This window comes from Rhineura floridana, chromosome 1 (assembly GCF_030035675.1).
Source record: "Rhineura floridana isolate rRhiFlo1 chromosome 1, rRhiFlo1.hap2, whole genome shotgun sequence".
Classification (NCBI taxonomy): Eukaryota; Metazoa; Chordata; class Lepidosauria; order Squamata; family Rhineuridae; genus Rhineura; species Rhineura floridana.
Genome location: NC_084480.1, coordinates 81,793,853 through 81,812,426, shown reverse-complemented (window position 1 = coordinate 81,812,426; position 18,574 = coordinate 81,793,853). Strand labels below are relative to the sequence as shown.

Below are 18,574 nucleotides of genomic sequence, written 5' to 3'. Positions count from 1 at the left end.
GGTTGTCTAGAGGCCAGAATGGTGTCAATGACCTCTGGTGATAGACCTGTGTGTGTCAGCTGTCTCCATTCAAATGCCAAGCCGTCAGACACAGTCGGGATCTGGATGCCAGTAGCCTCCCAAGCCTCTGCGACTGAGAGAGACATGAGATCTGAGAACCACAGGCGATGTGGCCAATATGGGGCAGGGAGCACTATTTGAGAGCGTTCTCACTGAACTTCCTCAGGGTGCAACCCAGCAGAGGCACTGGTGGGAACATGTATAGAAGACCTTCCGGCCACAGGTTCAGGAGCACATCTACTGATTCAGCCTTTGTCTCTAGATATCTTGAGAAGAACCTTGGAAGCTGAGTGTTGTGGCTTGAGGCAAACAGACCACTATCAGGGCTCCAAAGCAGCGTTGGAGGAAAAACACGGCTGGATGGAGTTTCCACTCCCATGGAGCCACCTGTTGCTTGCTGAACCAGTCCACAGTGACATTCAGGACCCTGCTGATGTGTTCTACCCTCAGAGACTGAAGGCGGACCTTGGCCCATTGGAGCGGTTGAATGTGATGACAAGCCCAAGAAACAATATGAATGGTTGACACAAACATATCCAGAGCTTTCGTAAGCAACATGACATCAGCCTCTTTGCTGCACATCAGAAGGCATCCCATGACTTTGATTGCTGCAATCCGCTCGGGGAAAAGGAAGTCTGTGGCTCAAGTTGTGTCCAGAATGGCCCTCAAGTGCAAAGCTGAGTAGGAGAGGGATGACTCTTTTCAAGGTTTACCAAAAACCCGTGGTCCCTCAGGGCTATGAGAATAAGATGCATATGGGTCACTGCCTGGTTCACAGATTCTGCCCAGACCAGAAAGTTGTCCAGATATGGGTAGATGTGAACACCCTGGAGGTAGAAATGGGCACCAGGGTAATCATCACCTTTGTGAACACTCTCAAGGCCAATGAGAGACCAAACAGCAAGGCCCAGTACTGAAAACAGTGTTGGCCAAATGCGAACCTCAGAAATTGTCTGTGGGTCAGACAAACAGGAACATGAAGATACATCTCTGTCAAATCGACAGATGCCAGAAAGTCCCCTTCCTGTACAGCCTCTATGATCAAGGCTAGAGATTCCATTTTGAAGCAACGATACCTCACAAACCTGTTTACAAGTTTGAGATCTAGAACGGCTCTCCAGGAGAGATGTGTCTTGAGAACTGCTAACAGAATTGAATAAACCCCCATGTGGCATTCCGCAGGAGGCACTGGTTCTATAGCTGCTATGTCCAGAAGATGTCATATGGCCTCCTCCATCACCATATGTTTCTCCAGAGTGGGACAAATGGGAGGGCAGGAACCTGTTCGGAGGAGGTTGCCAAAACTCTATTGTACAGCCATAGGCTATTAGATCCCTTACCAAAGAGTCCAAAGTTATGCGTTGCCAAGTCTTGGCAAAATGAAGTAATCTGCCTCCAACCGGAATGGCATCAATATTGGCTATGCTGGTGACCTCCTCTTCCAGAAGAGGAAGAAGAGGAGCTTGCCCTGCCCTGGTGCTGTGAACAGCCATGGAAGCACTGCTTGGACCAGGATCCCCTGGGGGCCCCAAAGTTGCAGTCCCTTCCTCCGGAATGCATTCCTCAAAAATGGCTGAAAGGAACGGTATGGAGCAAACCTAAATAGTCTCTGATCCTCCTTTCTATTTGTGGCTAAAACAGGCTTCCGCTTGTCTTTAGGATCCATCAAAACAGACTTGAAAGCCTGCTCTCCAAACAGCATGCTGCCTATATATGGAGCAGTAGAAAGATTGAGTTGAGCTGCAGACTCAGCATCCCAATGATGGAGACAGAGTGTCCTCCCTGCTACCACACCCGCAGACATAGCACGAGCCGCAAACTGTGTCGTGTCCAGGATGGCATCAGCTACAGAAGCTGACAACTCGTGAAGCTTCAACAGGGTTCTTCTTAGCTTGACAGGATCCAGATTGGGATCAACCAATTGCTCATTGAGTCACATAATGGAAGGTCTGGTGAATATGGATGCAGCGCAAGAGGCTCTGATGGAATAGGTCGAAGCATCATGGTTTTTCCAGAGTCTCTCTTCAGACGGGTCCTTAAGCTGGGAGACCCCTTTTTTCGGAAGGAGAGATTTGGTTACTAAACTAAACCAGAAATTGGCTCATGAACTGCCAGGATGTTCAAATGATCCATGAAGTCTGGGTCCAACGAACAGTATTTAGGAAGTGAGTGGATTGCAGATTTGGGGGTCTTTAATTAGAGGAGGCGTGAGTTCAGATGTAGCTGACTGAAGAGCCAGGATGTCCAGCATCCTGTGAAACAGCGACAAGAGATCAGCTGGCTCAAAGAGGCGATGAAAGGAATCTTCTTCCACTTCAGACTGCTCCATCCACCTCACATTCTAGCGATATGGGCACATCTGTTGGGTCCGTCTCATCTCCTCGAACTCTGCCTCTGGAGATGTCAAACGAATTTGGAGACAGTGCCTGAGTTTCCTCTGAATGATGGTGAATAGCAGAGGAAACAGCAGAGGTCCTACTGGAGGGGATTGAACATGGGAACATGGAGAAGGCTGGATGAGCAGCTGTGCGGACAGTTGGGCTTGCGGAAAGGAGCCCAGGAGTGCATCCTTCAGGTAAGAAACAAGCGCAGGAGTCAACTGCAGGCCTAGCAAGAGAACTTGTGCAGGAGGCAGACCGCCAAGTTGTAGAGTCGCAGATACCAAGGGCATCTGTTGTGGGGGTACAGCAACTGATGTGTCTAACAGACAGATCAGAACAGAAACCAACCCCAATATGCCAGTATTAGGGGCCTGAACCCTGGACTCAACAACAGGCTGACTGAAAGTAGAAGGAGGCAGGAGTGATTGTCAAGCTGGCAAAGCAGGCTCCGATTGCTATTCAGGAAAACCATCAAAGTCCTCATCCAATGACACTGATGGAGAGTGAAAAAGCACTGTTAAGTTCTCTTAACGTATAAAAGGTATTTCTGAGTGTGGCCCATCCTCAGCACTGATGACCATAGTGGATGATGCTTCCAGGGAGCTAGGAGTAGTCACATACCGTACCCACCTGGCAGCCAGCTGAGTGGAAGCATGCTTAGTCTTAGCGGTAGCTTTGGAGTGGTGTTTGGAAACCTTGTGCTTGGACAGCTTGGATCTCAGGCTTGAACAAGGTTTGTGTAGAGGCCTTGTGGTACTGGCCATGCCTTGCTGTTCCCTATCAGAGTTGGTCAAAGGAATCCGCCATTGCAACTGAGCCTGCCATGGTATACACGCACACAGTAGAGAGGTGTGGTAACCAAAGTATAACACACACACTGTAGGAGGGGTTATATATATTTGAAAATAGTTATATACATATATATAGATAAAAACCACAAGAACCACAGGAAATTAGGTAACAGTGAAGAAGACCAGAGATACAGAAGACCTAACCAAAATTTAAAGAAAAAAGGGCAAAAAAAACTTAATCCAAACAAGATGGCAACTGAGAAAAAAGGGCAGGAAGCAATGAAAATGGTGGCTGGGAGGCAAAAGAAAATGGTGACCAAGGGAAAGGTCAAGAAGGCCACCAAAAGGACTACCACTCCTCAGCAGCAGCAGCCCAGAGTCGCAGCCGTGAGCTCTGGGCGAAGTCAGTCTAATACTGCCACCGCTGCCTCAGCAACAGTGCTGCTAGCCGCTGCTTGAGGCTTGTCTCGCTGCTGCGAACTGCAGGCAAGAGGATGGGGCACCTGCTGACGCTGTGACAAAGACCCAGAGTCACAGCCATGAGCTCCGGGCAAAAAAACAGCTCTGAGACAGATGGGGGTCGAGAGTCACAGCTGCGAGCTCCAGGAGAAGCTCTGTGGTCTAGGACCAAAGCCTGGAGCTCAGCCACAAGTTCTGGGCAAGAAGCATGGAGAGCTCCAGGGCCGCAGCCCCAAGCCCTACAAGACAGGGAGAGCTAGCTGTTGCTTGTAGCCAGCCTGCTAGCTGCCGGGGTTGCAGCCGCAAGCTCCAAGTGGAAGGGAGGAGGGGAAAAGCCCGCAGCTGGGCAGCCGCCCCAAGCCCTAAGTGGAAGGGGGGGAGAAAAGGAAAAAACCCAGCAAAGTCCCACTAAAATGGGGAGAAAACAATAAAGGATACCCCCCCAGCAATGTAACACACAAGCACACCCTTCCACACAACACTGTTATCTCACACAAACAGAGACTCACTAGTACACACTGACAGAGATTAGCAAAGCTAAGGCTGTAATGAAACTCCTGAGGACAAAGGCAGGAATGAACTGAGGAGGACCAGAAGCAGCAGCCAAGGTCTTGACTCTTCTGCATTCCTGCCTTCAGACACTAGGCAGTGCTACAGCCCACTTGATGGCATGCTACCTGGGGAAACAGACCAATACAATTCACAAAGTTCAGATTCTCTAAGTTCAAAGTCTAGGTTTTCTATCACTAAATACACAGCATACTCAAGATTCTATTTCACACTGGATGTTTTGCTTACTAATGTCTTTATTGAAGTACAAAGATGTGTCTTGGATCCAGAGTAGCCCCTCTACAAACAGAAGACCTTCTTCCATTCACAGAAGGAGCAATGACAAGCAGAGGTTTCCTCTAGTAGAAGGGAGGAGGCAATTTTTTTGCTGATTACTGCTTCCCCCTCCAGATATCTCCCACAGTGTTCCAGGATTTTCAAGGGGATCTGTGAAAATTACCTGTCCTTCCTTCCGTGACTATAACTCTTCTCATGGGATTTCTGGACCCAGCCTTTTGTCTTCAAACATCTAACAGTGTGAATTATAGAACAACATAGTGGAGAACAACCCTAACATGGTTTTAAGCAACCAGACAGCACACCCTTTCTGCATTTGGTCAAAGAACATCCAGTTAAAGGAAAACCATTATGGTCTGTATGGAAGACCATTTAAAAAAACAAAATAGAAGTATACTCACCAACTGTATGGCTATCATAAGAACAGTTTTCAGAGAAAAGGTTCTATCACACAAGTCAAATAAGTCTTCCAAACTAGGTCCCAGTAGTTCCAGCACCATGGCATTATACTTGCCACAAGGGCCAAAATAGTAAACCTGAGGTATTCCATCTGGGAAAATGAGGAGTCAGTCATTTCAATACACTTTTGTCTTAAAAACCATCTCACGTATCAATGGGAGACTAATTACACAAAGATTTCCATAGGCTTTAAGCTATTTTTCACTATTAAGTTTCTTTTTTCAGGAAAGAGTTGGTTCACTAAAGAATTCTTAAGTTCTCCCTTTTCACAGCAGCCTGGACCATGGAAATGGACTGCCTTCAAGTTGATTCCGATCTATGGCGACCCTATGAATAGGGTTTTCATGGTAAGCGGTATTCAGAGGTGGTTTACCATTGCCCTCCTCTGAGGCTGAGAGGCAGTGACTGGCCCAAGGTCACCCAGTGAGCTTCATGGCTGTGTGGCGATTGAAACCCTGGTCTCCCAGGTCAGTCACTGGCTCTCTAAGCTGTATTCAGAGATGGTTTACCATTGCCTCCTTTGAGGCTGACAGGCAGTGACTGGCCCAAGGTCACCCAGTGAGCTTCATGGCTGTGTGGGGATTCGAACTCCCAGGTCGTAGTCCAGCACCTTAACCGCCACTTAAATGGTGGTATTTTATTATTTGCTCTGCCAGTTTATTTTAATAATTGTGCTCAGTAACCTGACTGCAAAGAATCATGCACACATAAGCGACATAATGAACTTTTTGAAGCCTAACTTTTATGGTGTCTTGGAAAGTCTAGCACTTTGTCTACTTAATGGTCATTGTACACTACTGCCTATCAAGATTAAATAGAAAATTACTGTCAAGGAACATTAGTATTTTTACACAAAGAAGCTAGAATTTCTAGCATTTTGCCTGTGTCTAGACTGAACGTTCTTTTTCCATTTGCTACAACAGAATCAGGTTAATGCAGATTTCTAAATCCTATGATTTACTGTAATGCGCTCTACGTAGGGCTGCCCTTGAAGACAGTTCGGAAGCTTCAGCTAGTGCAAAACGCAGCAGCCAGACTGCTGACGAGGACCAGCCGGTCAGCACATATAACACCTGTTCTGGCCCGTTTGCACTGGCTACCTATTTGTTTCCGAGCCAGATTCAAGGTGCTGGTTTTGACCTATAAAGCCTTACACGGCGTGGGACCGCAATATCTTGTGGAACGCCTCTCCCGCTATGAACCTACCCGGTCACTTCGCTCAGCATCTAAGGCCCTCCTCCGGGTACCAACCCATCGAGAAGCCCGGAGGACAGTTACTTGATCTAGGGCCTTTTCTGTAGTGGCCCCCGAACTGTGGAACAGCCTCCCCAAAGAAGCACGCCTGGCGCCTACGCTCCTATCTTTCCAGTGCCAGGTTAAGACCTGGCTATGCTCCCAGGCATTTTAAGCGTTTATGTTATAATTTTAAAAATTTTTCTTTTCTTTTGTTCCTGCTTGTGTTCATTGTTTGTAGGCTGATTTTATTGTGATTTTGTATTTTAACCTTTTGTACACCGCCCAGAGAGCCACTCGCTATGGGCGGTTTATAAATGAAACAAATAAATAAAATATAAATAAATAAATATGAGGTTTACTTATGGAGCACAAAAGTAAACACTTTATAGCACACTGGATTAGTCAAGCCGACCTGAATCTAATGATACATAGCTCTAACAGAAGTTGCATGGGGGGGTGTTGTTTTTAGACCATGCATAGACAAGAACTAAAAGCATTTCTTCCCTAGCTTGGGCCAGCTACTCTGAAAAGTAAGTTATCCCAGTGGCAATTTTATGAAACATTATCTAGAATGGCATGTTATAGAGTATGGGTGATACTTGGCTAACTATGTTTACTCAGAAGTAAGTCCTACTGAATTCAATGGGACTTACTCCCAGGTAAGTGGGGTAACAATTACAGCCTTAGGACATACTCCAAGCAGACTCACTGAAATAAATGGTTTTAAGTTCATTTTCCCTCTATGTATATAAGTGGATTATAGTAGTGCACACATCTTGTTCATTCTGAGAGGTATGTCGACACTGATATGCCTGTACCTCTCTTCCTATCACAATCATTATCAATCTCTTTCTACCATAAATAATGTTTAAAAAACTAGGGTAAACAGTTGTATGCCAGTGTTTAAGTATCCATTATAAAAAAAATGCTGTAAAACATAAGACAAACTGTATCTGTCAATAGCTGATATATAAAGCTATACTGCTTCTTAATGCTCACTAACAGAACATACCAATTTTCCTTGGGCAAAGAAATACAATCCTATTTTTAAGACAAAATGGTTTCTAGTGTTTTATTTCACATATTTTCAAGGAACATTTTTGAAAATATTTGTGTCGTGATGCTTCAGCCACGAATTGTAATATATATTGCATACAAGTTTCACTGCATAATTTCTAAGCACCATTTGATGTATTTCACTGTTATAGTAATGGTGTATGTGAGAGTAGGGTCCTTTATTCAGTTACTTAATACAGCAACCCTATCCTCAAACTACACCAGTTAAAGCATAGGATTTTTACTAACCTCTTAATTCCAAATTATACTGGAATACCAGTTATCTCTTGTAACTATGCCAGAGTAAGCCCTATAACATCAGAACTACAAAACTGGGGGGGGGGGAGAGAAATCAGCAGAAATCGGTGTGTGGTGAGGGGAAGTGGACAGTTTAGTTTGGGACGGGGAACATTTTTTCTATGAAGGGCCAGTGAACTATGGAAAACAATCTATCAGGTACTAGAGCCCTTTTGAGGTGGCAGCTCTGTGAAGGGCTAGCAACAGACTGCAGCACAGGGTTGATAAATATCAATGCTTTTTTTAAAAAAATTGATTTTTTATTTAAGTCAGTTTTTTTAATTTTTATCAGATGTTTTCAATTTAAATGAGATTTCAAAATTTTCTTAAAACAATTAGTAAAAAAAAGAGCCTAGGTCAAGATATCATCATGAATACTAGTTATACAACTTCTAATTATATTCTATGAATATGTTAACAGCAGTTTATGGAGATGGAAGATAACCTGATCAGTCCTATTCTGCAGGTGATGTACATGAAGTGCATGTTTGCTCTTTCTCTAAGTGCAAAGATACAAAAAGTCAATAATTAGAGAATCTGGGGAGATGGGAGTAGATCTGAACGAGGAAACCACAGAAGTGCTAATCCAGGTCTTAACAGCAATAGCCTCTTCTGCAGTTGTACAGAGATTTTTTTGTTCCTTTGGATTAAGTCATTCTAAATTGAGAAATAAGTTAGGAACTGAAAAAGCAGGAAAGCTTGTATTTTTTTTCCAGACAATGAACAAGGAAGACAAAGGTGAAGAAGACTAAGTTAACTGTACTGCCTAATATTTTAAGTTTCCCAAATTGACTTGGTTGAGATTGCCTAAATTTTATCTTTTTAAAAACTTTACATTTATCTAAAAACTAAAATAGTTAACCATCCAAAAATCCATATGTATGTTTTGTTAATGTTGTTGTTTGTTGAAGAAGAAAACTAACCAGAAGAATAAACAAACTTAGTACAATTTAAAAGCCTGTTTGGTGGTGGTGATTCTGGCACATCGTGACAAAAATATGATGATTAATTGAACAGTTGGAGCTGTTCACAAATGACTTCACAAGTTTATTCTGCTTTAGTACTAAAATGAGCAAACTATCAACCCATGTTTTAATTAATCTGAAAACAATTCAGAATAATTGCTTACTATTACCCTCTAATGAAACCTACATCTCTAAATATGTATTAAGGTTATATTAAACAATAACGTATTTCTACTACAAAAAGTTGATTAGATGTCCTCACTAGTGATTTAAACTGTGACTTAAATCATTAAAATGAGTCATTCAGAGAAGCAATTTAATGACGATTTAAATCAAATTAACCCTGCTGCAGTGGGCCATCACTACTGCCACCCATGCGCTTAAATAGACCTGGACACATCAGTGTGTTAGCGCACTGTGCACACACCTGCCATCGCCCAAGATGGCAGCAAGGTGTTGACACCCCCACCACCATCTTGGGTGGTGGTAAGCATGCATGTAGTGTGCTGATGCGGGAACGTGGGAAGTGGAGCAATCAGACCATGCCTACAGTGAAGTGTGTTGTCTGGAAGAGTGGCTCCCAATCCGCGATCCACGCCAACATCAGGTCATGGGGTGCATGCTCTGCGACTGATGCTAGCACAGATCACAGAGCAGGAACTACACCCACTCAGCCACAGGGGCTCTTGGCCAGTGCCTAACCTGGCGATCCACTGCAGCCGGGCCTGGCTTTGTGTTCTACGTGAGTAGTATTCCTCTCTAAGTGGTCCCTCTCTTTTTCAGCTACCCTCCCTCTTTCTCTCTGTTCCCTCTGTCAGTGCTGAGAGCAGAATATATTGAAATGCAGTCATGGGAATGGCTTGTGTAGAGGTACTAGAAGTTGTCTGCCTTGTCCATTCTACCTTTCTCTAGCTAGCTACAGAATAGACACACATTTCCACCTCAAGTTGGACTGAAAGGACAAGGCCCCTCACAGACAAGACTAGCCACATACAGCATTTTCACCTCCCTTCCAATGTGTGCTAAGTGTGTGCATGCCTAACACTTCTCTATTGCTCAACAAGCAGCAGCAATGACTCATATAGACACAGGGGAAGTATGCACTGCACAGAAAGGGAGGCTCTGTTAGCCATAAATCCTTTCCAAACTCATGTGTTTCCCCCTGCATTAAGGAAGGCAGCTGGGTACAAATCCACCTTTGCTCATGAAAATCAGACACTATACTTGTTGCTAGTGCTGGCTAAAACCTCAAGAAATGAACCTCTCAAGAAATGTTAAGAAATGAATCTTGACAGAATCAGACACACAGTACATGAAGAAGAACAAACAGTTCACTGGAGGTATTTAAGCAGAGGGTGGATGTGTAGCTGCATGCTGCATAGCAGACCTTGCATTAAGGAGAGGATTGTACTAGATGACCTCTGAGGACCCTTTCAAATATCTAATTCTATTAATTCTAGTAGCTGAAAGAGTTTCAGTTCGACTCTCTATATTGGATACTTTCCTGATGGTATTACATCCCAATATAGCTACATCATGCACCAGTATCTCTCTGCTTCTCTTGTGATTACACCCTCCTCCCTGCAGATTTTAGACTGAAAAATCCTATTGAAACCAATAGCAAGTTTTTCCCCTCAAGCATAATTACAGCTTGAGGACCATCTTCAGGAGGGTTGCAGATGGGGAGGAAAGAGTTAAACCGTCCCTCCCTAGTTGTAATCTTCTTGAAAAATCACCTTCCCTCTGGCAATTAGGCTGGGGGTGGGTGGTAATAAAATGTGTGTTTTTTCAGGCCAAACTGCAGAGGATGGAAGAGGCAGTCTCTGTGGTGTGTGCATGCACTTATGTGATATGTGGGAGTGCAAACTATGTGAGACAGTGCACTAAACAAATAACCAGACATCCAATACTCAGAAGGCAAGTACATGCTTCACCAAGTCCAATGCAGGCCACAAGCAAGACCTGGAACAGCAGAGACCAGTGATGAGGAAAGCTGTATGTTACTCTCTGTGATGCTGTCAGAATTTGCTGTACAAATATCATTATTCAACAAAAGCTATGACTGTTTCAGCTCTGTCTTTGCCCACATAATGGAGTGACTAACCTGTGAGCTGTAACCAGCCACTCAAAACTTTTCCAGAGCCTCCAAAATATCTTTAAAAAAAATTGATTTCTCCTATGGGTCCTCCACTGTGACTTCCCAAGGCCTTTTCAAAATTTTAACATCACTTGCTGTGATACCAAAAAGTATTCCTGGCTCCCCAAAATGTTTCTTTTTTTAAAAAAAAATAAAGATTGGGAATTTTTAATTGACTACTCCAATTGTTTTCCACACTTCCATGCGAACAGGCTTTTTGTGGCTCCCTCAAGACCCCTCCCCGAATTTTCTATTAAATTTTAAAAAATATTTGACTCCTACAGGTGCCCTGCTGTAATTCTGTGATGCCAAAAGGTTTATGATGCCCAAAATTTGTCTTTTAAAAACAATTAAATGCTGACCATGGCCACTTATAAACTTCAGCCACAACCACTTTGACATACAGTCCACTGAGTACTATGTATGATCCAGGTCACTGTCTGAATGGATATACAGTAATGAAATGTATTTTAGAGTTTTCTGTTTTCTGTAAGTAACTCTGGGACTTCTTTTGGCTGTGGAAAGCGATGATTACATCTAACAACTAAATTAAGTGTAGTAACATGATGCAAGTCTGAATGAGTTCTGAGAGATTCCCAGGTTTAATCCCTGGCTCCTCCAGCTAAAGAGTAAGATAACAGGTGATGGGAAAGGCTGCTGCTTAAGTGTCTATGCCAGTCAGAGTAGACAATACTTGGCTAGATCGATAAAAAGCCTGACCTTGTATGAGGCAGCTTCCTTCATTCTTTTGTTATCTCAGATGGGACACATCACAGCAGCAGGAGCTGTCACAACAAACCATCATGACTTGGCTACTTGAGCATTAGTTAAGAGGTACACTCCAACACCTCAGCATCCTCAATTTATTTATTATTTATTTATTTATTACATTTATACCCCACCTTTCTTTTCATGATTGAAACCCAAAGCGGCTTACATATGGTTCCCAGGTGGTCTCCCATCCAGGCACTGACCAGACCTGACCCTGCTTAGCTTCAGCAGGGAGCTGGCCTTACGTGCCTTCAGACCATAGCCTGGGACCAATTCCCCTCTAAAGCCTTGACACATGGTGTTTTTTGTTTGTTTTTGTACTTTATGACAGTGGTCAAATATATAAGAAAGTATAAAGAAGAAATTGCTAAATTATTACAAGCATCATCATAGGCCATCTCTAGAAAAACCACAAGCACCTAAAAAAACATAGATACCACAAGCCCAGCAGGATTAAAGATCTGAAACTCCTCATTGTACAACAGAACCAAGAGAAACTTGAAATTCACAACTCTTCATCTTTCTGCTCAAAGTCAGACACATACTACGGATCAATACCAGGCAACTTAACTGAAAGATTCTAAGGGCCACCCAGACGATTCTCACCTCAAAGGAGCTATGTTCCTGTAAGCCTTCTGACTGGACTTTATGACCTAGGTACAAGTTTCCTTGTGTGTATTGGCTATAATGAAATGAGCCTAATGATGAAAGGAGGCCAAATTCCCTATCTAATTTTATCACCATAGTGCATGATGAATGACTAGATTAATAGATACTTTCAGTAACTCCAAGTAATTAAGAAAAGTGTCCATATAACTAACCTAAATCTATCTACTTGATACAAATTGCCAGGGGTATAGTTGTCCAGGGTTGCAGGGATCATAAGACCCCTTACTTTTTTGGGAGCAGGATCCCAGCAGGGTTCCCACGTAAAAGCCAATCAGCATGAAAGGGGAGTATGTTCGCCTCTGAGTTTTCTCACCTGACTAACAATATATTTTCTTGTTCTTTTGTGTTGATTACAGCCAAACAGAGTGAAAAGAGGTGAGTCAATGGTGTGACTACTCTTCTCATTATCTAACACACCTGTCTTAGTAGCAGCGGTTTAAAAGTTATCATCATAACTGGGTTTATCATATGCATAAGCTAACTTCTTGCTCTATATGAAAAGTATTATCAACCTAAATTGAATTGGCTTGGTTTGCACATCTCATTCAATCAGTTAAAATGAAATGCAGTTTTATGTGAACAAGGAACATGCTGGTGTATGCTGCTCAGATGGGGACATTTCAATATTCCCCACCCCCCAGCTCCTGCCACACCGAGGAGAAAAGAAATTTTCCGGCTTGTCATTATAGCTAAACCCAGGCTCGTGGCTTGTCTCCTCCAAACAAACCACAAGCAGTGAGCCAATGAACAAACCAAAAGCCTGGGTTCAGTCATAACAAGCTAGACCAGGAGTGGCCACTCTGTGGCTCTCCAGATGCTGCTGAACTACAGCGCCCATCAGTCTCAGCCAACACAGCTCATGGCCAGGGATGATGGGAGTTGTAGTCCAGCAGCATCTGGAGAGCCAGAGAGTGGCCACCCCTGAGCTAGACTGACTTGTTTGATCCCCAGCATGAGGATGCCCATGATTTCAGCATGCTGCTTGTTAGACCATAGTTTATTTTAACTTCAATTTAATATGATGTGCAAACAACCAGGCATTAATCTACTGCAATCTGGAGCACAAAGAGACTAGAAACTCATTTTTCACAGCTACTATGACATGTTTGTCATTTGGGGTTTCAGGGAACATGCAACATAAGCAAGCAAACTGCACAATCTACAAAAACCTGTACGTATGTTTCTGTTCATCCTATTTCTCACATACATTACAGCTTGAAATTTCAATATAATTTCACTATAATAAAATCCATGGCGTTACTGCTGTAAATAAGGACACTGAAGACTAAACAGTACTGAAAGAAATGGCAAGAGAATTGGTGAGGCGTAAGTTAAAAAAAATGAGTGCTCCCAGCACATTAGTTTTGACATCCTCTTAGTAGATCCAAATAGATTTTGAGGAGCTTCAGACTTGACAGAGGTATGAAGCAATACTTTCTATTCCCTGCATTTCTGGTTTCTCAGTTTCTGTCATTCCCAAGTAAGAAAACATTAGCATCTTCCTATGGTGTATAAGGCAGCAGAAGTTATTAATTCCCCAGAGTGGAGTACTAGCTAAGTTTATTACAAGTTGCTGTGTTAACACCTTATCCTATGACTTATTTCCATAATGCTAGGCATAGCATACACAGACTGAAAACAGCTCATAATGTTTGCACCCTCCTCTGTTCATGGAAAAAAGCAGAAGCATCTTTTCTGAACACAGCTGCCTAATCAAGTTGTACTGCACTGTGATATTCGCACTAAATTTTGATACTACTCATAAGGTCAAGCTGCACCTTATATTGCAGCCACATGCCCAACAATCCTTTCTCCATTTTAAAGTAGCCTAGCAATGAAGGAGGTAGAGCAGCTGCTTTTCCTCTGAAAAAAAATCCATACCAAACACTCCACAGGGTAAACAAAGATGCTGAACACTGGCAGAAGTAAAATAAGTTTGGTGAATGATTTCAATGGAGAATTGTCATCAGGCAAATGTTTGCTGCAGTGAAATGTGCAGTCTTTAGGAAGTAGCTGTGACTATTAACATTAAACTGTGTGGGACAGAATGCACAAATATTTGTATACCAAACTACAGGCACTTTTTTATTATACACCAATATTTAAGCTCATTTTAGTAATAGTTCACATTCTTGTACAACTTGCTAAAAGTATACTTACCTCCAGATCCTAACTGCTTGTAGAATCTGTATTCCAAGTGCAGCTGTGGTGCTCTTGACTTCATTGGCTCCTGAAGAGATCAAGATTTTTTATTTTAAAACCCAGGTTCTCGATGAAACACATTAATGAAACTGTTAATAAAAATTGAAATGACTGTACCAGTGTTTATCAATATTAGAATTGGACTATGAAGAAAAGTCTCCTCAATTTGTACAAGCTTTCCTTCTCGTAAGAGACTTGGACAATTTTCTCAAAGCAATTTCTCATATTACAAGATTGAAAATATGTTTACATTTAATGTGTAGTCCATATTACATACATATAGAATGGACCATTGGTCTCACCTGAAGGGTGATTTTCCTATGAGTCCGGACATCACAGCGGGTATTAGCTCCACCTATCGTGCGAAGGCAAGAATGTCTTTGAAGTCAAGACTAGGGGCGTCAGGCCCCTCCCACTCTCCAGTTCATTCGCAGCAAGTCTAAGGAGAGATATCTAAAAATACAAGAACAAGGCCAACAGGCCTGGCAGCAGGAAAATAACACAATAGTACCATGCATAGTAACATGACTCCAACATAGCGGTATAACAGAACTAGAAGTCTTGACTTCACTTTTAAATTTAAATATAATAGCGTAACAGTAATATAGAACACATTAGAAAATATATAATCCTCCAACTGGGAGGGTCGTGATGTCCGGACTCATAGGAAAATCACCCTTCAGGTGAGACCAATGGTCCATTTTCCCTATGAGTCCGGCCATCACAGCGGGATGTACCAAAGCAGCCCATACAGGGTGGGACCGGATGCTAATCCTCATTAAGAACCTGTTGCAACATTTGTCTGCCAAAAGATGCATCAGCAGAGGCATAGCGATCAATTTTATAATGCCTTATAAACAAGTGTGGGGTAGACCAGACTGCAGCCCTACAAATATCGGCAACAGGAGCATTAGTGGCAAAAGCAGCCGAAGTGGCAGCTGACCTGGTAGAATGAGCCGTTCTACTAGCTGGAACTAACAGCTTCAGAGACTCATATGCTAAAGTAATACATGCCCTTAACCAACGGGATAAGGTAGGATTGGATACTTTAGGCCCCATAAACCTTGGATGAAAGGATACAAACAGAGACTCCGTTCGTTGAATCTCTTGGGTCCTAGACAGGTAGGTCTTGAGAGCCCTCCAGACATCTAACGAATGCCAAGACTTCTCAAGAGGATGGGTAGAATTCGGGCAAAAGGAAGGCAAAACAATGTCCTGGTTGCAATGAAAAACTGAATCGACCTTGGGACGAAAGGAAGGATCAGTCTTCAGCACAACAGAGTCCTTATGGAAGACGCAGAGGTGTCGAGCAGAAGACAATGCGCCCAACTCCGAAACGCGTCTGGCAGATGTGATTGCGATCAGAAACAAGACCTTGAAGGACAGCATACGTAGGGGCACAGTCCTGATGGGTTCAAACGGAGGGCGTTGCAAAGCCTGCAGAACTTTCGGCAAACTCCATGAGGGAAACCGATGGACAACAGCCGGAGAGCGAAGGGCGACTCCCCTCAAAAAACGTTTGATGAACGGATGTGAGGAAATAGGAGCTCCAGGAGAGGACACTGAGAGAATGGATGACAGAGTGGACGCATGTCGACGTAGAGTGTTGGGTCGAAGTCCCATCATAAAGCCGCTATGGAGAAATTGCAGCACCTGATGCACAGTGGCCTGGGATGGATCATGGTGGTGGGACTGACACCACTTGGAGAAAGCCACCCAGGTATGTTGATAAATACGAGTAGTGGATGGTCTTCTCGAGGCCAAAATAATATCAATCACAGCGTCAGACAGTCCAGCTGACCTCAAATGTCCCCGTTCAAACGCCACGCTGTTAGATTGAGCCAAGTAGGGTCCTGGTGCAGTACTGGACCCTGGGATAGGAGGTCTGGCCTGATTGGAAGTGTCCAAGGATCCATCATCGACATTGCCAGAAGATCTGAGAACCACGGTCGGCGTGGCCAAAATGGTGCTATCAGAACCAGCTGTGCCCTCTCGGCTCACGCCTTCCTCAAGGTTTTGGCTAACAATGGTATGGGAGGAAAGGCGTACAAGAGACCGTCTGGCTACGGTATTGTCAGAGCATCCATTGCTTCCGCTGTTGAATCCAGGTATCGGGCAAGGTACCTGGGAAGCTGGCAATTGCGACTGGAGGCAAACAGGTCGATTGAGCATTCGCCGAACCGACTCTGAAGACGATGGAAAATGGCTGAGTGAAGTTTCCATTCCCCCGGAAACACCTGTTGTCTGCTGAGCCAGTCTGCTGTCACATTCCAAATCCGTCTGAGATGTTCTGCTTTCAGGGATTGTAGATGTTGTTCTGCACAGACGAAGGTGAGGGAGGCTAAGTCCTGCAGAGGACGAGACCTGGTGCCCCCCTGTCTGTTCAAATGTGATTTTACACGCGTGTTGTCCGTTCGAATGAGGACATGGTCCAAAGGGAACAGAGACTGAAAATGAATTAGAGCTAAATGTACAGCTTTTAGCTCCAGCCAGTTGATGCTTTGAGTCTGCTCCGTGGTGGACCAAACCCCCTGAACGTACTGGGAGTTGCAGTGGGCTCCCCAGTCTATGAGGCTGGCATCTGTGGTTACAACAGATCTGTGTGGTTCTCTGAACGGCGTGCCCTTGGAGAGGTGTTGGGACCTCGTCCACCAGCGGAATGATAGGCGCAGTGCGGGGATCAAGCGAACTTTGCAATGGTTGGAGCTGGCAATGTCCTGTTGAAAGGGCAGTAAAGTCCGTTGCAGATGCCGAGTGTGGGCTCAAGCCCATGGCACAATATGGATTGTAGAAATGAACATTCTGAGCGCCCTGGCTAGAAGCATGACGTCTGCTGATGTTTGTTACATCAGGGACCTTGCGATGCTTGTGATGGCAGTGATGCGATCTGGAGCCAGGAATACCATTGCCTGCAGGGTATCCAACATTGCCCCTAGATGTAGTAGGCGTTGGGTTGGTTAGAGATGGCTTTTGTCGACGTTGACAAGCCAGCCGTAGGTCTCTGCCCTGGAAGCGTCGGTTCCAGGAGCCCCTGGATGAATTGGGGTCATAGAATCTGACATTGTGGGCTCGTCCTCCTGGCCGCGTTCCTCGAAAGGGCTGGTTAGTACAGAAGGAAGGAAAGCGCCTGGAAGGCCTGTGGTCGATGTTCTGGACAGTGGCCAGAACCAGTTTGTGGGCGTCTTTGGGATCAACCAGCACTGCCTTTAGAGCTTCCTCGCTGAAGAGTAACGATCCGGAGTAAGGAGACCTGGCCAGATTCATTCTGGCCGCTGAATCAGCCTGCCAGTGGCAAAGCCAGAGGGTCCGTCGAGCGACTATCTGAGCCGTCATGGCTCGTGCCCCCAAATGAGTGGCATCCAAGGTGGCATCGGGCACAAAAGCTGCTGTCTTATGCAACTTTACCAGTGACCTTCTGAGGGCGACAGGATCAGGGTTAGTGTCCTCTAGAAGACCATCCAGCCACATCATAGCTGCTCTGGAGAAAATGGAGGCTAAAGCGGAGGCACGCGTGGATAGGGCAGTGGCCTCGTGGTTTTTGCGGAGGGTGAAGTCTATTCGACGCTCAGTAGTGTCCTTTAGTTGGGATTCCCCTTCCCTGGGCAAAAGGGATCATGAAACGAGGCGAGCGATTGGTTCGTCTATGCCAGGGACGTGTAACTTGGTGGCAAAGTCCGGAGCTAGGGCGTAAAGCCTGTCAGCCAGGTTCTTGAAGTGGCAAGATTGAAATGGTTGAGCCCATTCTTCAGAGACCAATTTGGCAATTGGGACCGGGATGTAGTGTTCAATAAGTGCAGGAGATTTGAGAACCTTGGCCCCTTTGATGGCTGGTGCGGAAGAAGTTGAAGGCGCAGTCTGTAGACCAAGGGTATTAACTACCCTGCGTGCCAGGGGCTGATAGTCTGAGGCATTAAACAAGCGATACGATGTATCCTCCTCATGATCTGAATCGTCGCTCCAGTCATCTCCTTCAACGTGGTCAGTGAAGGTTGACTCCTCCGCATACGAGGCTTCGTCAATACATCTGCCTCTGGCTATATCGAAGGGATTTGGTGAGCAGGAAGGATGAGCTTCATGACACGCACGTTGGTCCATGTTGAGTTAAGGTATGGCCGGAACTTGTGGTAGTGACTGCATTTGGGTGATAAATGCCAGCATGGCTTGAAGTTGGGAGAGGAAATCAGGGGACAGCTGCAGCCCGGTTGTGGCAGGTGTTTGTGCCTGAGCCGGTATTGGAGCAGATGT

At 44.5% G+C, this 18,574-nt stretch overlaps 1 protein-coding gene across 4 annotated transcripts in view; it reads right to left on the bottom strand.

The window, feature by feature from the left end:
• The window catches only part of CSNK1G3 (casein kinase 1 gamma 3), a 96,936-nt gene that overhangs the window by 36,036 nt on the left and 42,326 nt on the right, over window positions 1-18,574 (bottom strand). For all 4 annotated transcript variants that reach the window (XM_061625028.1, XM_061625046.1, XM_061625055.1 and 1 more), the window contains 2 exons: window positions 14,288-14,357; window positions 4,939-5,087 (listed from right to left, as the gene is read on the bottom strand). In XM_061625028.1, the coding sequence (XP_061481012.1) occupies window positions 4,939-5,087; window positions 14,288-14,357 (219 nt within the window). The remainder of the gene's footprint in view (window positions 1-4,938; window positions 5,088-14,287; window positions 14,358-18,574) is intronic.